General features: G+C 40.8%; 1 protein-coding gene across 6 annotated transcripts in view; it reads right to left on the reverse strand.

Moving 5' to 3' along the window:
* Positions 1-13108, reverse strand: part of P4HA1 (prolyl 4-hydroxylase subunit alpha 1) — a 32072-nt gene extending 18964 nt beyond the window's left edge. For 4 of the 6 annotated variants that reach the window (XM_072130968.1, XM_072130970.1, XM_072130967.1 and 1 more), the window contains exons 1-3: positions 13083-13108; positions 2100-2194; positions 1273-1369 (exon numbers count right to left, since the gene is read on the reverse strand). In XM_072130968.1, the coding sequence (XP_071987069.1) occupies positions 1273-1369; positions 2100-2194; positions 13083-13093 (203 nt within the window). In that variant the 5' untranslated portion in view covers positions 13094-13108. The other 2 variants (XM_072130971.1, XM_072130972.1) reach the window with 2 other exon arrangements.
* Between the last annotated feature and the right edge of the window lie 3173 nt (positions 13109-16281).

Here is a 16281-nt window from a genome sequence, read left to right on the forward strand (position 1 = left end):
GTGCTCTAGCCACAGGAGTGTCAGTCTGCCCATCACAACCCTCTCTTATTCTTACTGCATCTTCCAGGTCAATTAAAGGACATTAACACCAGGATCATGGATTATAAACAAAGCACACAGACATACCTGTTCTTCTTTTAGTTTTTTTTAAAGGCTTTAAAATTATGCAAATTAGCCCAAGAGGCTCCAGGCTCCATAAATGTTAATGGAGCTTGGAGCCCCTCAGGCTCATTTGCATAATTCTTAGCCTTTTTTCTTAAAAACGAAAGAATAACAAGCTAAAAACAGAGTGGATCCTGCCAGAGAAAGCACACACTAGTATGTTCGTGTTTGTGGTTTACAATCCTTGATACTGGTGGTAGATATCCTTAAAAGGGAACCTACCACCACAAATCTAACTATAAAAAGGTAGATTGTGTGGTAGGTGGATCAATAGGTTGTGAGGATAGCCCTTTTAAGGGCTAATCCTCACGTCCACGCACTTTTTTGATAACTTTTATTAGCCAAATATGTAAATTTTATAAAGAGGCTACACACCCCAATAGCCTCTTTACAAAATTTACATATTCGGCTAATAAAAGTTGTCAAAAAAGTGCGGGGACGTGAGAATAAGCTCTTAAAAGGGCTATCCTCACGTCCTATAGATATACCTACCACCCGATCTACCTTTATATGTAGATTCGTGGTGGTAGGTTCCCTTTAAGCTCCCAAGTCAAAGACATCTTCAGCGTCATGCTGCCTTCCCTCCAGACAACCACCCAAGTACATGTAGCCCAAGGAAAACCCATACCTAACCAAAACAAATCAGTCAGGCAGAACTTCGAAAAAGCAAGGTTTCTCAGAGCCTCGCGTCCTGAGCAGAGGGAGGGTGGTGTGACACAGGGAGGAGTATGGTTGGGTGCCCTGGCGAACAGAGACTCTCCCCATGCACCACCGTGCTTATAATAAAGCTTCATTTTTAGAGGATCTGCTACAACAAGAAAAAAACGAAATATGTAGGTAATTTCATAAATACAGATGCTGTGGTAGGCTCTCATAAAAGGGTAACCTAGTGATACACACCCTTCAGACCACAGGTCCATCTTTCATAATCTTAATACTGAAATGGATAATAACCAAGTCCCTAATAGGCATCTAATAAAAAAGGATAAGTATATACGAATATTCAGGTGTAATATTGTTGATAAAATTCGATATAAGATGATTGCCAAAATAAGTACAAAGAAAAGAAGCACAAGAACAGAAGAGAAAGGGATAGATGAGAACACTCACTTTTTAATCTGTTCCAGCTTTAACTCCTCAGCTTTTATGTATTCTTTTAGCGATGTTAACAGATCCTTTTCTGTATACAGCAGGTCGGTCATGTGACCTGAAATGCAAATAACACACAGATTTTTAACAACATTTTTAAATGCTTTCAGTAATACCAGCTGGTAAAGGGTTAAAAGTCCTCCCCCATATCACCATAAATTATCTGCCACTAAGGCACTGTAACTTAGTTACAGCCAGTTTTCTGATATGCAAATGAGTAGACAGAGTCAAATTCTGAAGAAAAGAGTCATGTTTCTTCAGGCTGCCTCTTTTTGATTGACATCTCAGTGTCTCTTCATATCTCAGCCTCAGCAGACAGGAAGACCTCTCCCTATCCACCACTTGATCTTACCAGAATGCTGGCCCTCTCACTGCATGGTGTATAGTAGTGAGAATTGTGTGGGAAACTGCAGATCTAGTCATTATTTCACATGGGTGGGGCCGTGTGGTGAGGGGCGGAGCCAAAAGAGAAGGCCATAAAAAAATTGTGGAATTATTAAATTGGTTGGAGAAGGTAAATATAAGCAGGGATGTCTGCATTACACTTTTCAACAAAGGACGGGATGGGGTTGGGGTTAAGGTTTATGGTTCTTGATGACAGGTTCCCTTTAAGATTTGTTATGTAGGATAATACCCATTCGTATTGTTCTATTTTCCTATGTGCAATCTATTTTGTGTTAGTGTGAATGGGTAATACCCTAGTGCTTCATCCCTTTGATTTTCTGGAGGCTTCCTTCACAGAGTAAGACAATAGAAACAATCAAGTACTTAACAAGAAAGCAGCTTACCGATTGAAGTAAAGAAGTCTTTATGTGCTTGGCATGAAGAAAACAGCACCAATAGTGGCAAAACCTTGAGCATTCTCATTGCCTTCATTGTGCAACTGTAGAGAGATGAACAACGTCTCAGTTAATGCACTTTATAAGCGTCATCGCCTTTTGTGCTTTAAAATTGGCAAGAAAGACAGACCGCAGCTTGAGGTTCTGTTTGTTAGGTGCAACCACAAGTACTGTAATAGGAGGTACATCTGATTATAAGGATAGAAGTATTTATCTTCACAATATTGAGAAGCCATATCCTCCATAGATTCTACCAAGATGCTACCAGATGTGACCAATGAAGAAGCTTCAATGTTTGTCATCCATTGATGGCCTACAGTAAGGCTCTAGATTGTGAATCTGGAAAATACATTTAAGGTGATGTTCCCAGAATAAGAAGGGACTATACAGTGCCCAAGGCTGTGTTGTACTTCTATTTTTCTATGGGTGAACGAGAACACCCAAGAAAAGTTGGTGATGGGGATTGAGGATCATGTAGGGATATAAAGTTGAAATGCACCCAAAATTGTTTTATTGATAATGCTCAACAAAAGCCATGGTGGTACAGTATCTCTCCGCAGCGTACCCATGCACCATGTGTGATCAGGGCACCAATGAGCATGAAAAACAATTGGAACATAGTGCGCCATAACCACTTATCATAAAGTGACAGTATATCCAATAAATGCATTCAATTGTATCAGGGAGCAGAAACTTCCAAATGCAGATGCGTTAAGGACTAAACTCTTCTTGATCATCACCAAAAGACTTCCTCGTTCCCAAACACAAGCGTTTATAGCAATGCATCCGCGTTCCAGAGCCTTGGAAATTCATGTGCACCGTGTGAATTTGGCCATGAATATCGGAAAACCCCTTTAAAGAAGGATTAGAGATTTCACAAATTCTACAGCCCTACAAGTATTATCTACCATCAATTCCAACATAATTAAAATATACATTTTCAGGTTACTGCTTCTACTCATTACATGCCAGTATAAAGGGTTTCTAAGGAGATGTAATAACATTACATGATTAGTACTTGGATGGACTTCAAGCAAAAAAAAACAAAAATCAAATTCAAGGATAAGCTAAGAGCATCTGTTCTTATAGCGTAGACATTTACACAAGTAATCACTCTCCTGAACAAATGATAGAGGGTTAGGAAGACCAGGGCCGGATTTACATTGCCATGGCCGGTCAGTGAATCCGCAACATTGTCCCATTGTGTGTGGTCCTGTAAATCACGGACCACACATTTTCTGACCACAGCATGTATGATGCAAGTGGTCCCTTCTTCCCCACGGATGTTATCATGATTATAGTTCTTGCTCCATAGGGAAGAAGAAAAGACTCCTTGTATCATATCTTCAGGTTGCAACTAGCCCCATCCTCTGCACGGTTATCGGTCCTTGAAAAAGGACAAATCTACGACAACCTACTATAGCCTGTCGATTTGAAACAAGGTGGGTGTAGAGAGGTGGGTACAAAGTATAATAGTTTAGTTGGGGTGCTACCACTTGGCTCCCTTTGAAGTGAATGGAAATTCAACAACACAGTATTTGCCTTCATCCGTATACAGTGCAAATCAGATGGCTGTGCCAGTTAATAAAATCTCATCCATAAGCTAATGACCCACTAAAATGAAATATTTGTAAAGTGCATCTAATCTGGCAGAAAATAAGTCCTTATATGTCCAAATTGCCCAAAAAAATAAAAAATAAAGATTGTAGAGCATAATCTGCTCTGAATGGCGCAGCTTGCCCTCAATGCCCTGGCGTGTGCCCATACAGCAGGTTACCACCACATATGGGGGATTGTTACACTCAGGAGAAATTGGGTATCAAATTTTGTGGAGCGTTTTGGTATTTTATCCACTGAGAATTTGTAAATTTTTTTTAAAAACTCATTCACTTAGCCGAGAAAAATGAAAATGTCATAATTGCACATGATTTTGTTTTAACCCCTGTAAAACAATTAAAAGGTTAACAAGCTTCATGAAAGTTGTTTTATATACTTTAAGGATGTAGTTTCCATAATGAGGTAATTTATGGGGTTTTAATATTATATAGGCCTCTAAACTGGGACTTGAAATCTGAGCAGGTCCCTAAATAGTAGGATTTTTTATTTATGAAAATGTGAAAAAAAACACAACTGAAGTTTAAAGCCTCATAACATCCTACAAAAATGGAAGGATGCAAACCAAAAAAACAACATGTCAACATGAAGCAGACATCTGGTTAATGTTAGCTATGAAGTTCTGCCATCAAATTTTGCTATATGTGGAAAAAGCAGAACATTTTCAATTTCGAACATTTTTCCAACAATATGCATTTTTCATAAATAAACAAAACATAACCCAAAAATTGTTCACGAGAAAACAATTTCAAAATCACTTGAATATGTTAAAGCGTTCAAAGGTTATAACCACTTATAGTGACACGGGACAGATTTAAAAATAATGGCCCGTGTCAGAAACGTGAAAAGCGGCTCTGGCAGCAAGGGGTTAATATACTAGATTAACAAAAAAAAGCCATCAGTGGCAAGGTCAAAGCTCAAGTTGTTTCCTTCTCACAAAAGTAGGAGTTAACTGTATTTCACTTTTCATGAAGAACAAAGCCACGCCTGTGCGGTCACTGCTCCGAAACGGGAGCGGGCCTGCAAGAAGCTGCGCGCTGAAGATTGTGGGTTGGAGGGGTAAAGTGGCTACTGGGGCGTGGAGTAGTCGCGCCGTGTAGCCACAGCTGTGGCTACTCCACGCCTCAGTAGCCACATAACAAAATTAGCACAAAGCTATAATATAAGTTCACAAAACAGCGCGGGGACGTGAGGACTTGCCCTTAAAAGGGCTATCCTCACGTCCTATTGATCCACCTACAACCCGATCTACCTTTATAGGTAGATTCGTGGTGGTAGGTTCCCTTTAAGGCTCAGCCCGATTTTTTGGATTCTGTCTTGCGTCGCTTTATATGGTTATAACGTTTGAACACTGTTACTTATTAAAGTGATTCTGATATTGTTTTTTCCCCACATGTTGTACTTCATTTTAGTGGTAAATGTTGGCTGATAAGTTTTGCATTTATTTACCAAATATGATGAATTTATTAAAAAAATTTGCCATGTTTGAAATCATTGCGTTTTCAGGCAGATCGATTTACCACCTAAATAAGTTGCTGAATAACATTTCCCATATGTCTACTTTACATTTTCATAATTTTTGAAATATCTGGATAATTTATTTTGATGTTACGCGGCTTACAAATTGAAAATCGGTTTTCTGTATTTTGAGAATTGACTATTTTGGGGATAATTACTGTTTTGAATGAAATTTTACATATCAAAAACCCCTTTTTTTCACTTTTTCTAGCATGGGAAATTAACAAGCAATCATCTGATTGCTTGTTCATGACAATACTCTGCAATACTGATGTATTTCAGGGTATTGGAGTGTCAGCACAGATGCCATCTTACCGGCAGTTCTTGCAGGTAACACTGGGGTTCAGATCGGACCCCAGTGATGCCACAGCAACGATCAGCGCCCCCCGCCCTCCCGAAAACGATTTGGGGGTGGGGGCATCGTGGAAAGACCCCCCAGAGGCATGTTAGATGCCGCGGTCGCGCTGACTGCGGCATTTAACGGGTCAAGCACCCGCGATCGGAGCACACTCCGATTGCAGGTGTTACACTGGGGTTACACTGGGGTGCCCGCTCTGCATCCGATATATCGGACTTAACGCTGAGCGCAAAGTCACGTCACTCAGCGTCCGACTGACGCCATAGTAATGGCACATTGAATACTGGTTGCACCGGAAGCAAGAAATTGGTACACAAGTCTGTCAGTGTATAATAAACTTGGCAGTCTTAAGAAAACCTCATGGGGTAGCGCACACCGACAAAACGCCTATGATATTAAGGCTGCACTAAGAAGCTAACACTTCTCTTGGATTGCTCAGATATTTTATGCTAACAGTTCTGCCAAGATCCTCAAAACGCTCAGAGATTTGGATGCTCCCCAGGTTCTTCATTTGAGCAGACAATTTCTGTCTTAATTCAATAATATGTCAGGTTTTCCAAATATTTTGGAATTATGACGTCTGTTTGCTACCATGATGGAAGGCTTCATAGAAAAATTTCATCTGGAGTATTGTCCTATCCAGATTGGCCTGTGTGCAGCCACCCGGATACAAGGAAATAAGCTGACACCATCTAAACCTTGCTCCATACTTGGCATTAAGGAGTGAGAAACAAATATCCATCACAAGCTCAGTCACGTGGTTTACTAGGAAGGGGTTTTCTCCTAGAACCAACGCTTGTTACACAAATGGCAATCTGCAACAGGGTTGACTTTCTATTAGTATAACCCTGTGCATATGAGCTGTATTATGGTACAATCACATGGGTGTATGGCCGGGTGAGCATACACCGGGCACGCTGGAGAGGTGAGCACTGCTAACCTGACTCCTCTCTATAGAAATTAATGCCACAGGCCTTTCTTACGGGCAAAGATAAAGCATGCCCTAACTTTTTTGCGGCAACGGCACGGCATAGCACCAGTCATGCTCACTGAACCCAGCCCAACGTCATAGCTGCCAACGGTGGATGTATAACCGGCCTACAAAAGGGACCATTGAGGAAACTAAAATCCTGGCTGCTGCAGGTCGCTCTTTCCCTCCTGCGCCTCGCTGTGCGCCCATAAAACAAATAACGGCCACATGTGGGGGTCTCTGTACTCTGAAGGATTGCATAACAAATTGTAAGGTGGGTTTTCTCATTTTATCTTATGGAAAAGTAAATTTTAGGGCTAAATAAAGGTATAACCGAATACACAGAAAACAAGCCCATACACAGATCTTTACATGGAAAAATAAAAAAGTTACAGATTTTTGAAGGTGGGGAGTGAAAAATAAAGGGCCTGGTCCTTAAGGGGTTAAGAAATTAAAGGAAACCTACCATTTGACTTGATGCAGTATGAAGCAAACATACCTTGAGACTGCTGTAGCCACACTGATGCAGGATAATATCTTCGTTAATCCCTGAGCTGAGTGGTTTTGCTGATAAAACAGACATAATATTATGATAATGAAGCTCTGTGGCCTCTATGTCTGCTCTGGCGCTTGCTTTCCCACTTCTTATAGCAGGAGAGTTTCTATCTGATTTCATCATCATCTCCTGCAGTTTTCTTCCTGCCAGACAGAATAATCAATTTCTGCACCAGCCCCCAGCCGCTGTGTATGAGTGATCCAGCTCAGGTTGATTAGTGCTTAGTCATTCTTTACATAGCAGCTATTTGTAATTCCAAGCTCCCGTGTGTAATGTGGTACATGTTGACCCAGCTTTTCCAAGGTCCTGAATGTTATAATTGTTTTTTCAGCAAAACCACTCAGCTCAGGGATTAACCAAGATATGATCCGGCATCAGTGTAGCTACAGCATTCTCCAGGTATGTTTGCTTCATACTGCATCAAATGGTAGGTTTCTTTTAAGCTCTTAAAGCTCGTTTTTAAGAAAAAAGTTTTAGGTTTTGCAAATGAGACTGAGGGGCTCCAGGGTCACTAGATGTTAGAGAAGTCTGGAGCCTATTTTTTCTAAAAACAAGAAATTAAGAAAGTAAAAGAAGAGCAGATCCTGCCAGAGAGGACACACACCAGTATATCAGAGAGCTTGGCTTACAATCCAGGTGGACCAGGAGTGGACACTGTAGTCACACAGGGATCCCTATTGTCAGCCAAATTTAGAAATCATTTTATTAAATATTTGCATACTGTGTGTGTTTTTCCTAGAGGACATTTACATATTTGTATACTTAGGGAAACTTATTATGTTGCCAAGAGGAGCACAAACTGTTTCAATACATAAAATATTGTTAATACACATCATTAACTACAGTAATACGTTTATACAGGAAAATGTCCAAAAGAAAATGAAAGAACAGAACCCAAAGATTAGAAATCATTTGCTAAGAGAACTAGTAATGGGGACAGCAAAAACAAAACCTTGCTTCATGTATCCCCCCTACCACGTCAACCAAGGATAGGAGCCTATAATGAATTTATACACTGATATTGTCAGGATGTAGGGTAACAGTAGAAGATGATGGGAAAAGTCACTACAGTCTCTTGGTAATGTTAAAAACCCCTTCCACTACTCTTCTTGTTAGGATACAGGTTATAGTAATGAGGAGAGCAGTATCCGCAGCCAATACATGTACATAAGTCAGGCAATGCTGGACAGTGTCAGATGTGGTTCACAGTACACAGGGAGGCAGCATTCCCACTGACAATAACCAAGGAATATTGAGCATTAGAAGCACATTGCCATAGCTCTGTTACCGGATCGTTGTATATGCTTTGTAACAGCTCAGTATAGAAGACAGTGGTGAGTTTTAGATCTCCAAGATATTTGGATCCAAGGTAAAATAAAAACCCTATAGTAAATATGTGCAGATGTATGCAAGAAAGAAGTCATCTCCAATATCACACTAAGAAATATACTGGAACACCAATAATATTGCTGCGCACGGCTTTCCCTTCTCTACAAATAGTGATTGTTAGCACCTGTATTGCTTTTCTTGCATAAAAATATCTCAATCGCACCAAATTTCCAACACATTCCTAAAGTAGAATGAACTCTTACGCATGCGCCTAAGGGGCATGACATAAGAGGCCAATATGCAGCACACAGGTGGTACAAAGTTGCAAAAAACAAATATTAAAAGAAAAATTTACCAAATGCATCATCCATCTCAGTAATAAAAATAAACCTTTTATATACGATTAGGCCTCATCTACATCTCAGTTTAGTCTTGGTCAAGATTTGGTTGTAAGCGAGAACTATGGCGCGGCAAATTGAGAATATGTAGGTAAAATACCATCCATAAATCATGCTGGGATGAGTGACCTTCGTATGGACCGTTTATCCATCCATGTGCATTGGGGTGTTGTAAGAGGTTAAGCTACAGGCAACACATAGAAAAACATGTCTGTCTGGATGAAGTCTGCAGTCAGGTCGTCTTCCATCTATAAACTTAGCACATATGACCTGCAGAAGGCAGGATGGATACTCACAGAGTGGTTATGCATGAGGAGGGAACTATTTTAGTTTATACTTTTCAGTGATACTTGGGTACTAAATCACATTCAAAAAGTGTGGGGTTCAGTTTAGCACATACAAGTCATAATGGAAATCTCTCATCAGAAAATTCATCATGATAAACCAGGGCACCTACTCATAGATCAATCCACCGTGACTATGGGAATATTCTTATGTTTGTTATCCATGGCCTCCTCCTTTCTAAAACCTACTTTTTAAAATTATGCTAATAATAATCCGGAGTGTTACCAGAGCCCCTGGTTAAGCCCCTGGAGCTGTAAAGAATACTTCTCAATACTCTCAGATAAATCAAAGTATTACACCCTATTGATGTACCATATGATGTCTTGTTGGGGAACAGAATATACCCTGCCAGCTACTGCTCAGTTTCTACATACACTGATCCGTGAGCCCACATAATATTCTAGAGTAGCCTTACTAGCAAAAAGCAAATGACACGTGTATCCAAGAACAAGCATAGGAAAGGTTTGCTAGACAGGATACAATTACTGCAGTCTGGCCCCAGGAAACAAATGGCTACTTGTCCAATGATGAGGAGGACAGGGCCCTGAGCAGCAGAGCCGACACGGAGGTTACAATTGACTATTACTTCAGGCTTCCGAGGAATTCTGCGTCCTCAGAGAGCCAGAACTCCCACAACTCACATACTTAACTCTTGAAATTCAGATGTTTTACAGCTACCCAGAAATCTACAGAGGGAAAATAATCCCTATTAGAGAGTTTCAAACCTAAACAATTGATATAGTGGTGGGACTTACGTCATTTAACCCTTTCATATTTCCAATTGCAGATACATTAGCAACAACCCAATAATTCTGGTGCCTATTTTGGACAACCCTTTATAAGTCAGGGCAATGAGTCCCCTTCAAAAATATGTAATATAGCTGGTTTCATTAAAAAAAAAAAAAATGCTGTTTGCCAAGGTTTTTAATAGATCCCATCACCAAGGATTTCCGTGGAGCAAGTTGGCAGAGTAATAAAGTAGTAGCGTAGAAAAAGGGGTTTCCTCCAAAATCCCACTTACACAATGTTATAGAAATCTTCAGTGGTAATGGGTTGTGATCTGCCGGATGACATTCATCTGCTGCGGATTCTGGTGCAACGCAAAGCTTGAGCATCCGAAAGAGGATCGCAGAAAGACTGCAGAATAATAACCAAGGCCATTCCTCTACATACGTAGAAACCCTTAAGAGGTATAGTGACACTGAAGCAATTGGTCAGACCTAATCCCTACCGAAAAACACTGCTACATGTCCCCAATGGTCATGCACATTATTGTAGCTTAGTTATAACATACCCAGGCCAAATCTATGGTACATACAAAAATAAAGTTTTCCAAAACCCCATAAACAGTAAAAAAGGAAAACTAAATATCTGCATAGTTTAGTCCTAATGATAACTTACTAGTAACATAACCCCTCTAAACCGCTTTAACTCAAAACTATGCAGTGTATGAAATCGGCAGCAAGCGCCACAGAAACCTTTGATGCAGCAATCAGAAGAGTCTGGCAGCGTCTATCGCTAGTCTCTCTATCCACACAGAGTCACATTTCAGTATATACCGTGGCCTCACACTTCATAACTGTTTATATAGGTTTAATTCTCATTTCATGAGTCAAGGCGGCATCTTTCAAGCATCTGATACACATCAGGGCTCTGTCCAACTGGTAGTACTCAGCAATATTCCCCTGTAGCTCCTCCACGTCTACTCCATGACTCACATGTATCTGGCTTAAAACCAAAAAGTGAGGCAGACTATAGATACACGTAAAACTGCCATAAAGATCCCAAAGAAAGCTGCTAAAATGATAAAGATGCACAGAAGTCGTGGAGGCAGCGGCTGCAGAAAGCCACCTCGGCACTGAACATCTGGAACATCACTTCCACATCAAGCATCGGGTCTCCCACAATGCAAAAACATAAATAAAATGACAAATCCAAGCTCTGATATGATTATTTATGTCTAATTTACAAATAGAATATGTGTTTGCTTTGATTTACAGACTAGAGAAAATAAACTAAAATATGATGTGAATACCCCCCCAACGCCCCCCAGCACATACCATTTATCATACATAGGATGACCATTACTGCTATAACACAAGTCACGTACACTTGGGGAGTCATATGCTTTATCCCACCCCTTGTTGGAGGAGGGGGGGGGGGTGCTACTTGTAAAAAAATTGGATGAAGATGCAGCATGAGTTTTACAGATGTGCCGGTTTTGCAACCAGTTGTGTCCAGGAATCATCCAATTATTATATAACAGAGGCAAGATGGAAGATGATCTACATGGAGTCAGGTGTCAGACTGACATGTGCAGCAAAGGAAAACCACTGCACAATGCGAAATTTTATGTAACAACGTAAAAAATAAAACTAGTTATTTCAGAGGCAAGACTGAGATCATCTAGAATTATAAACCCTTCTATGCTATTTATAAAAATTCAGGGGATGAGAAAAATACAAAAATGTAAAAAATTACAAAAGAAAAAAAAAAAAAAAAACAATATAAAACATAAAGCAGAAGCGACTTCCCAGCAATAACACACAAACCTCATACTCCCCTCCCACACAAGTGAGACTTTCACCAGACTGGGCAGAAAATAGTAAAACTTGGTGTTAGAGTAAATAAAGTAGAGGAAGCAGCAGCGGTAGGGGGGATTCTGGGGCAGGATAGAAAGGTGGAATGCTCTGCCACGTATATATCTATATATGCGCCCCCTCCCCCAGCTGGGGAATGTCATCTAACACCCCTCCATACAAGAGACTGCAGCAGTATCCTAATCCACTGGCTGCTGCGGATTTCATCCCAACCTCTGGAAACTTCCTCCTTTCCAAATAAGTCACAAGAGGGAAACGTAACGACTAGACTAGAAATTTCTACCAGGCGAACGCTGCTGCGGAGATCCCAAAGAAGAAGAAAAGACACTCCAGCCCTGCCAGGGGTTAAATGCTTGGCAAGCAGAGGGGCAGCCTTCTCCTAAGAGACATGGAGGCAACTTCTGCATCACAATGCTGGGTAAAGAATGGGCACTGCCATGCACCCAAGTGTCTAGTGAGAAGTTGGGATTACACAGGACTCAGATAGTAACCATATATCTAGTGCTGGGATTACACAGGACTCAGATAGTAACCATATATCTAGTGCTGGGATTACACAGGACTCAGATAGTAACCATATATCTAGCCCTGGGATTACACAGGACTCAGATAGTAACCATATATCTAGCCCTGGGATTACACAGGACTCAGATAGTAACCATATATCTAGCCCTGGGATTACACAGGACTCAGATAGTAACCATATATCTAGCCCTGGGATTACACAGGACTCAGATAGTAACCATATATCTAGCACTGGGATTACTGCATCAGATGGCATCAATGTGATCTGGAAGCATGTGGATGTGGATGTCAGGATTGGTATCAGAAGGAATGTGACACTTGATATAACAATGTATCATTACAATGGGACGATTAGATATATAGACACTATAGAGCAGCGCTGAGCAGACCTCTACTCATGAACAGCAGTAATCCCCATATAACTCCCCTGACAACCGCCTGTTCTCTGCACAAGTTTCCAGGGAAGTTCCCCGAGTGCTACCTGCAGAGTGAAGTGCACAGAGCACAGCAGTGTCCGCTCTCACCTCCTCCTATGACGCTCCGCGCTGCAGTGCCCGGTCCCTCCAGAGTGTCAGCCTCAGGCTCCGGCCCGTACTTTATATCCTCCGCTCCCCACACCCCTCTACTGAAGGAACTAGTGCAGCTCCCCCCACTCACTCCGCTCTACGTGAGACTCCTCACACTGGCCCGGAGAGCCGACGCAGGCGCAAACTTCCTACCTACTGCGCATGCGTCATCATATCGATTTCCGGAATGAGCCGAGCATTTACGAAGCCACTCGGCTACCTAATGCTGTGCACAGCAGAGGAACTATGGAGAAAAAGTGAAAAGATGCAGATAGCTGCAAACTATGACTATACTGCACTAATGTTTATACACAATATCCACTAAACTAGAGATCAGACAGGCTGATTATCCCTTGCACTGTTATCACTCAGGACATATCTAGCTAATAGTACAAATAGGCAATAACACAACAACATTTCCAGAAATCCCTGTGAGGGAAAGGGCTAATAAAAACAGAAACCACAAAAGCCAAAACGCAGATGTGGACCGGCTTTAAGGATTGTAATTCTACTGTTTTCAGTATTAGGCCCAGTTCACACTAAAGTTCAAATCTTTGCTCCTTACTGCGGTCAAAAGTGAAGAACGGAGGTTTAAAGTACATCTAGCGTGATTTTCACTGATGGTGGATGTAGCATTTACGCGCACGTTTCTTTATGGACTAATTGGAACTGTTCTTAGTGAATTAAAAAAAAACTGCACACTTACAAAGAAAAAAGTTAAAAAATATATAAAATTAGCCAGCCAATTTATATATTTTTAAAATGCTTTTTGTCTTTGTAATTGTTTTTTAATTCACTAAGAATACCTCCACTTAGTGCACAAAGAAACGCGCATGTAAGTGCTGCACATCGGCCATCGGTAGATGTCCTTTAACATATCAATTAAAAATCCAATTGACATTTGATGTCATTTGTTATCTTCCGTTAAGGCAGGCATCCGTTATGCATGCATTTTTTTTTTTTACCGAAAAAATTATGGTGACTGCAGTACATTTTTTGTTGCATTTTGCAGTAACAAGCATTTGCATAACATTTACATTGATGTCAATGGGATTTTTAAATAATACATAAAATCTTCGGGTTTGAAGGTTACTGTAAAAGTAGCCTAATACTCAAAATAGCCCAAATTTGCTAAGGGTCGTGCGCCAGTTTTATGTTGGACGTTGCATATTCTCTTCAGTGTAAACTGCTTGCACAGGTATTAACCCCTTTCCGACATTTGACATACTATTACTGCATGGCGGGAGGTGCGTTCCCGCAAAATGCAGTAATAGTACGTCAAGCTTCTGGCGCAGGCTCCTGAACGGAGCCGGCGCCAGAAGCTGCGGGTGTCGGCTATATATTATAGCCGACACCTGCCTCTAACACCCGCGATCGGAGAAACCGTGGCGTGTCAGGGGCATTTAGCTGGAATCGGACCCCCCGCGGCGCTTACCGGGGGGTCCGCTGCTCTGATCGCAGCCCCGGGACTGCCAGTGCCCGGGGCTGCGCGATCCTCCTTCCGGGAGCCGGGTCCGTGCCTTCTGGCAGGACCCGGCTGTGACACACTGAGCATGCGCAGCATACATCTGTATTACACTGTACTAGGTGAAGAATAGCTTGAACAAGTGATCAGTGGATCACTTGTTCAAGCTAACCTGTAAAAGTAAAGAAAAAAAAGTAAAATACACTAATTCAACACACTTTTGAATAAAAATAATTAATTAAATAAAGTTAAAGTCCCCTAAACAGAAACATTCCCTATACACATCTAATAAAGTGAAAAAAACTGAAAATCACCAAAATACCCCACATATCTGGTATCGCCGCGTCCGTAACAATCTGTACAATAAGTCAGAAACATTATTGGACCCGTACGGTGAACGCCGTAAAAACTAAACGCAAAAAACTCGCCAAAAATGTACATTTTCATAAAATCCCTTCACAAAAATGTTCCAAAAAGTGATAAAAAAAAAGTTATGTGCACCAAAATGGTACCACTGAAAAGAACAACTCAACACGTAAAAAATAAGCTCTAAACTAGCACTGTCAACCAAAAAATATTAAAGTTATATCTCCGAAAAGATGGCGATGCAAAAAAAAAAGATATTTTCTTTATATTTTTTTCCTGTAAAATATATAAAAAACTATACAAATGAGGTATCACCGTAATCGTAGTGATCTAGAGAATAAAAATATTATAGTATAGTACGACCCCCAAAATGTACAAAAAAAACGAACCCAAAATTGACAATTTTCTTTTCCTCCATACATTAAAGAGTTAATAAAATCTCATCAAAAAGCTATAGGCCCACTAAAATGAAGTATTTGTAAAGTGCATCTCATGTCGCATAAAATAAGCCCTTATATGTCCAAATTGCCAAAAAAATAAAGATTGTATAGCCATTATAAAGTGACAATGCATAATCTGCTCTGAATGGCGCAGCTCCCCTCCATGCCCTGGCGTGTGCCCATACAGCAGGTTACCACCACATATGGGGTATTATTATACACGGGAGAGATTGGCTATCAAATTTTGTGGAGCGTTTTGGTATTTTATCCACTGAGAATTTGTACATTTTATGAAAAACACATAAATTTAGTAAAAAAGATAAATAAATTTCAAAATTGCATCCGATTTTGTTTTAACCCCTGTAAATTAATTAAAGGGTTAACAAACTTCATAAAAGTTGTTTTACGTACGTTGAGGGGTGTAGTTTCTATAATGGGGTAATTTATGGGGTTTTACTTTTATTTAGGCCTCTCAAAGTGACTTCAAACCTGAGCAGGTCCCTCAATAGCAGGATTTAGCTTTTTTTATGAAAATGTGAAAAATTGCACCTAACGTTCAAAGCCCCATAACAGCTTATAAAAAGGATAGTATGTATAAAAAACCACGGAGGTATAAAGTAGACATTTGGTGAATGTTAGTTATTACATTTTCTGGTGTTATGACTCATGTGTGGAAAAAGTAGAACATTTTGAATTTCAAAAATTGAGAATTTTTCCAAATTTTTCCAAAACGTTGTGTTTACTGCATGCGTTTAAAAACCCATTGCTACAACTGAAGGGAGATTTGCCTAATTAACCCCTTAACGCTCTGCGCCGTAGCTCTACGGCGCAGAGGTATAAGGGATGTATGAAGAGGGCTCACGGGCTGAGTCCTCTTCATACAGAGGTGGGGGTTTTTGCATTCTGCACAAAACCCCCACCGCTAATAACCGCGGTCGGTGCTTGCACCGATCGCGGCTATTAACCCCCTAACCCCTATTAACCCCCTAAACGCCGGCCCGCGCGCCGCCATCTTTTTTTCGATCGCCACGCCCCCGAACGTCATCGGGGGGCGGCGATCGGTTGCCATGGTAGCCTCGTG

Source organism: Engystomops pustulosus, chromosome 11 (assembly GCF_040894005.1).
Source record: "Engystomops pustulosus chromosome 11, aEngPut4.maternal, whole genome shotgun sequence".
Taxonomy (NCBI): Eukaryota; Metazoa; Chordata; class Amphibia; order Anura; family Leptodactylidae; genus Engystomops; species Engystomops pustulosus.